At 38.2% G+C, this 6,000-nt stretch overlaps 1 protein-coding gene across 1 annotated transcript in view; it reads left to right on the plus strand.

Annotated features, from left to right (window-relative positions):
* The window catches only part of LOC150088055 (uncharacterized), a 30,034-nt gene extending 24,254 nt beyond the window's left edge, over positions 1 to 5,780 (plus strand). Inside the window, exons 17-28 of the mRNA XM_090369995.1 lie at positions 128 to 575; positions 653 to 1,446; positions 1,590 to 1,713; positions 1,835 to 1,978; positions 2,289 to 2,541; positions 3,231 to 3,613; positions 3,705 to 3,901; positions 3,987 to 4,116; positions 4,367 to 4,614; positions 4,701 to 4,957; positions 5,278 to 5,477; positions 5,617 to 5,780. Coding sequence (XP_090226121.1) covers positions 128 to 575; positions 653 to 1,446; positions 1,590 to 1,713; positions 1,835 to 1,978; positions 2,289 to 2,541; positions 3,231 to 3,613; positions 3,705 to 3,901; positions 3,987 to 4,116; positions 4,367 to 4,614; positions 4,701 to 4,957; positions 5,278 to 5,477; positions 5,617 to 5,780 — 3,342 coding nt within the window. The remainder of the gene's footprint in view (positions 1 to 127; positions 576 to 652; positions 1,447 to 1,589; positions 1,714 to 1,834; positions 1,979 to 2,288; positions 2,542 to 3,230; positions 3,614 to 3,704; positions 3,902 to 3,986; positions 4,117 to 4,366; positions 4,615 to 4,700; positions 4,958 to 5,277; positions 5,478 to 5,616) is intronic.
* Positions 5,781 to 6,000: the final 220 nt, after the last annotated feature.

A 6,000-nucleotide genomic window follows, 5' to 3' on the forward strand; every position in this document is an offset into this window, starting at 1 on the left:
GACTTGGCCTCAATAGAAGATGAATTTCTGAACACTTAACCTACGACTTAAGTTAGACAAATATTATGTAGTAAATAGCATCTTGAACAAGTGCTACATCAATCTTAATTATCACTCCTTCCAACAGGTACCTAGCCTCGTATGCTACGACATTAATGGCATCAATGTGTCGCGTGATTTGGTATTCAAGAACAGGCCTCAGAAGATCTCTGGTGTAAAGACCTTCGTTGACGAAATCACTCTTGAAAGCGATTCTTGGGTTGGTGGCTTAATTAACGGCATCGACCCTAGTCGATTCAACGTCCTAACATTCGGTGATAATCAGTACTTATCGGCGTCTCTCACCATCACAGGAGACTTGAAACTAAAGGAACTGCTGCTCCATGGCCTGATAAATGGAATCAATACCAGTGACTTTGTACTCTTATCTACGAATCAGACGATAACATCAGCTAAGACGTTCACAAATGGTCTAGAAATCAACGGTGCACTTCACGCAACAGACGTCCAAATTAATGGATTGCTGAATGGGTTCCGTATTGATGAGCTAATAGAAGATACGATGACTTACTCGGGTAAGCAAAATTTTTAAAAGATTGCTCTTATGCTAATTTGACTTCAAACCTGTAACTATTCCATTATTACTTTTCAGGTTTTCAGGTAATAACTGGTAAGAAGACCGTTAAAGGAACCTTGGTAACCTTGGAAGACAGTGACCTTGTCACGGGTGACCTGAACGGAATGAACCTGAGCGAAATTTGGAAAGATGCGGTGTTTATAGATATTCCACAGATAATCTACGGGAAGAAAGAGTTCTTGGAACCAACATACATTGGGAACTTGGTGTTCCACGGCTATCTAGATGGCGTCACCGAATGGGATGTGAGCAACTGGATGCTAAGAAATGCCAACCAGACCATCCATGGAAATCTAGTTTTCTCAGACCTGGTCGAAGTCAAAAACGACGTTATAGTCAGCGATGTGATTAATGGCCTAGATCTAGTAAGCCTGAGTCGAAGTGTCGTTAAAGCAGATGAACCAGTGGCTGTCAATGGTCAGATTCACTTCGAACACATCATAGCGAAAGGCGATGTCACCGTAATGAAAACAGTGCAAGGAATTGATCTATCGGAAGATGCCGTATTGAAGTCTGATAGTTCTGCAATTATCACTGGGAAGAAGAGATTTGTAAATGGAATCAACGTATACAATCTTACAGTGGGAGGATTAGTGGATAAGACTTCAATAATTGAACTTTGTAATAATGTTGTCCACCGACATACGGGAGGTTTTGACTTGACTGTGACTGGCAATGTTACATTTTCCTCTAATCTTACAGTAGAGTATTTCGTAGGAGAGTCAGACTTCCTGAAAACGAAAGATCCCTTCCACAAACCCGAACAGCTTCCAGATTACAACGAATTTGAGAGCGTAACTATTGAAGGGGTAAGCTAAACAAACATCCTTTAATAATTTTTTCTATGAAACTCTGACACCTTGTAAAATACTATTGATCGTAAGCTTTTTATTTCATTATTCAAAAGGAGAGAACTTAGCTAGGTGTTAAGACCATTTCTTGTTTCATCTAGCCACTAACAGTCCATGGTACTTTCGGAGGAATAGACATCGTAAAATTAAATCTCAGTTACATGAGTTTGTCGGAAGACCAGGAAGTCTATTCGAAAATTATCTTTGAGGATGCTGTAATCTCAGGTAGGCAGTCTGTTTCAGTTACTTATACTCATAAGTTCACCTATATTGTGAAAACTTTCAGTTAGTTTTTTGAGTGTTTAAAGAGCTTATTAAATTTACGATGGCCTTTTTATTGTTAAAGGCTCTTTGCATGCCAGAAACATTGATACTTCAGATGGACTAGTTAATGGAGTGAATATCGCAGCGCTGAACGAAACAGCCCTACTTACGTCGGGACAACAAGTAATCACAGCTTCGTATTCTTTTTTGGACCTGATGATTGAAGGTAAAGTGGATAAAGCATGTTAGACTTTCAATCTCCATAGAACTTTTAGGAAATCTAAACTATAGCCATTAACTTAAGTTGTTTAACGTACCCTGCTGTAAATCTCCAATTGATTTAGTGCCACTTATTCTAATCTAATTTTTAGATTACTTATACCGTTCCGCTGAGGAACGACTGACCTCGGGTATTATAAATCGTTTGGGTTATTTTTCGTCCGATCCTGTTCCTCAATTTTATAATAAGTCTTAAATTTGTCTTTATACAACTGTACTGTTCAGATGGATTGTCACATTTCAGCCTTTCTTCGCAGGAGACGTCATGGTCACAGGTTTCGTGAATGGTTACAAAGTTCCTAACGACTTTATGCTCCGTAACAGGACAAACTACATCCGATGCCCGAAACAGTTCAATGATCTTATCATTGGGGACTTAGTGATCGGCGAGGGCAACAAGATCCAATCCGTCGACATATCTGAATGGGCATCTTCAGCTGTCTACAAAGAGGGCGATTACGTCATATCCGGCTTGAAGACTTTCCAGAACTTGGTAGTTAATGACCTTAGGTAAGTGTGGTTTTATCCACTTGGAATGACTGAATTAAGTTAGAATACTGACTTTAGTGGCCGAATGTCAGCCAGTCGGCATGAAAAGACAACTTGGTGAGGCTCAGGCAGTACCACAACATCCGATCGTAATCTGTGACCTAAGAAATTACTGAAGCACTTATTTTTCACTATTCTGTATCTTGTTTTGCCTGCGCGCCCTGCCACTAAACTTATAACAGGATTCTTTGAGCTTAAGTACTGCAGCAATGCGGAATATTGTGTTAAAATATGTACCGATCTCAGTGGAAGCATGTAAGTTTCTACTCACAGGTACCCAATTCTTTAGCGTGTCTGATTGATAAATAAATTGCTAAAAGTTAATTTAGTCTTTTCAGCTATCATCACTTAAAGCAGTCCAAAATTTTTAACAACTTTACAACCAGAGTTTAAATGGTTTAAACTCTCACTCACATAGTCTAAATGGTATCGCTGCCCTTTCATTTTCACTTGTGAATAATGAAGTAATTTTGTTTATTTTTTCCCCAATTTGAATTACTAAATTCAGTTCCTGTTTAAGATGATTCTGTTCTTTGAAATTGAATTTTTCAAAAATTCACGACAGTAACTCCCTTTTTTTATGGAAAAATTGAAATTGTCATTTCTATTATAAAGATGAATTGCTTAATTCATTAACGTGTTCTTTCCAGTGTTCCTAGTCTCAATGGAATAGAAATTTCTACCGACCATCTGCTTATGACTTACGGCGATCAGGTGATCCATGGTCAGAAAACGATCTGGGGAAACGTAACTTTCGACCAGCCAATAACAGTTGGTAGATACGTCAATGGAATAGACCTAGCAGATATCCAACGTCGAGCAATGCTCAGAAACGCTGACAATGTCATTACAGGAGTAAAAACATTCACAGCCGCTGTCACCATGAATTCATTAACAACCTACGGGCTTGTAGACAATGTGAACGTAACGCACATACATTCCATGCTCAACGGAACTCTAGATTTGGAGCCAGTGAAGGAAAAATTTCACGAGCAGGATCAAGTGATCCACGAAATGAGAGATGCTTTCAGAGGTAAGTGAAGATCTTTTTACGAAATTACTGCTATTAGCTTATTAACTTAATAATACTCGACTAAGTTCTAAAAATATTTCTATTCTGCCAGAACAAGCTGTAGTTTACCAGTATTTCGAGAAGATGCAAGACTTCTCCGTTCTTGGTGCTTCTGTCTGGAGGTACGTGCGTTTGCCTGACGGTTCAGATAAGATGTTGTTGGCAGACGGCATGGCCAATGGCGGTGGATGTAAGAAAGTGCTAGTCTATGATTTCAGTCAACAAGGAAAAGTGCAGCTCGGTACACAGGTAAATAAGAAAAACAAACATGTTCACTTAAATTTTCATACAATTTCTGTAATGCTTATTTTTTATTTTAATTTTCTCTTCGTAGGAATTGAGTTCTTCTGGAACTGTGGGAATAGAAAGTTTAACTATATGGAATTCTACCTTTGTCATCTTTGCCAACACTGATCCAATGGCACACTGCGCTGAAGCTCCCTATGTGGAAACAGAAACAATGGGCAAGTAAAGTGTTTTGTTGTTGCAATGCTTAAGTTTATCAAACTCTTGGTAACTAGTATTTTTTAAAATACTGACTGCGATTCTCAGGACTTCATCTTTTAAGCTATCTCGGACCAGTGTCCTAGCTCCTTTCCCTAAAAACTTCAATATTTCATTGAAATAATTGCTACTCATTTTGATTTTTTATCAAATCGAAGCTTTTTAGTTTCTACTAGTCTAAGTTGTGATGTGGTGTTTTTTTTTTTTTAGAACCAGGCTCAATCCCAGCCCAGATTTACTTCTGGAATGCAAACGCTTCAATGTTTCAACTCTATCAGATTCTACCGATGAACAGAGCTGGAGATGTCGCCACTTTCATAGATAGGGAAAGTGCATGTCTGGTCTTCACTCAGGCAGAGCTTTTGCCTTACGAAAACGTATACTCCAGAGTATATTGTTCAGACGATCACCACAAGTTTATCCTTAAGGATACCTTAAAGACGAACAGAGCTAAAAAGGTAACTACGTCTATCACCTAACAATTATTACATGCATAATCTCCATTTGGAAAGTGACTAAGCAAATTTCTTTGCTTCTTCCACAGGCTAGCGCCGCCACCTGTTATAACAACACTCTGCTGGCTATAGCGAACTCAAATGATCGAAGTCTCGACTACCATACAGTAGACTTATACATGTGGAATCCTTATCAACAGTCCTTTGGGGAACCTATCCAGAAGATTGTAATCATATACAGCGCATCGGTAATACTCATCAACTCTCCTTTAGATGGTTGTCTCTTAATCATTGCACAGGGAAGAGTCCCTCAAGTGGATTACACCCCACCAGTGACTGTTTTCAGGTATTCAACTGCATGTATTCGAAGCTAGTTAAAATAATAAATAACCCAAACTGTCAGACTAGTATGCGCTAGATGGACTTCTGTAAGTAAATTTGCACGCAGTAAGCTCTACTCTTCTAATTAATCTTTGAGGAAACTAGAGCAGGCACCTTTTGACATTAACTTGAAACATGTTAAAACCAAATGCGTTTGGTGAATCCAACTATCACTTTTCTAAAATTGATTCCTAATCAACCTAGTACTAATTAATGCTAATTCTAGTATCATTAGAACTATCCTAATTTAACTTTCCCTTCACTCTTTTATTCTGTATCTTTCAGATACAATCCTGCTCTAAATCAACCTTTCGTTGCGATCCAAAACATTCGAGAAACTGGAGTTATCCAACTAGATTGGACAGTGCTGCCATCTGATGACTTAATTCTGTTCGTGCTGACAGACGAAAGCCGAAATAACATAAACGTTTATCGCTTCCTTGGAGCATCAGGATTTGTGAAACAAGATACGTTGTCATCACCAGGTAAACAATATTTCTATATTAATAATACTAGTGTATAGAAAAAACCTTAGTGTGCCTGTAGGCCTCGTACAAGGTGCACTTTCTGTTTAGTCTACAATGTTAAATGTAAATCACCTTTAACTTACTGATTTCGTTCCAGGTACGAGGACTCTACACTCCTTCTACAGATCTACCTATGAAGAAGGCAATACTTATTATCTGGCCTTAGCTGGTTCAAGTCCCTGCGCAGTGATAGAGCACGAAAGAGAAACTGCACACATCTTGCGTCTGAAACTGAAAGGAAGAAGACTGCCATATTTATAACACCTTTTTGAAATATTTGTTAAATTTTTAATGTTAAATAACGAAATGATTGTTTAAATAAACTGGCTTTTTTGTTACTTCGCTTTTAAAAACGCCCTTGTTTCAATTAATTTGAACAACGTTAGTCGGCTTTTGTTCACGGTTACAGCTCTTCATATGTAAAGTCTGCTAAGAAGCTAATTTACAGTACAGTATACACAAACTCTGCTAAAATAGTAAT

The sequence above is a fragment of the Mastigoproctus giganteus genome, chromosome 3 (genome assembly GCF_048544385.1).
Source record: "Mastigoproctus giganteus isolate SK-2022 chromosome 3, ASM4854438v1, whole genome shotgun sequence".
NCBI classification, from domain to species: domain Eukaryota; kingdom Metazoa; phylum Arthropoda; class Arachnida; order Uropygi; family Thelyphonidae; genus Mastigoproctus; species Mastigoproctus giganteus.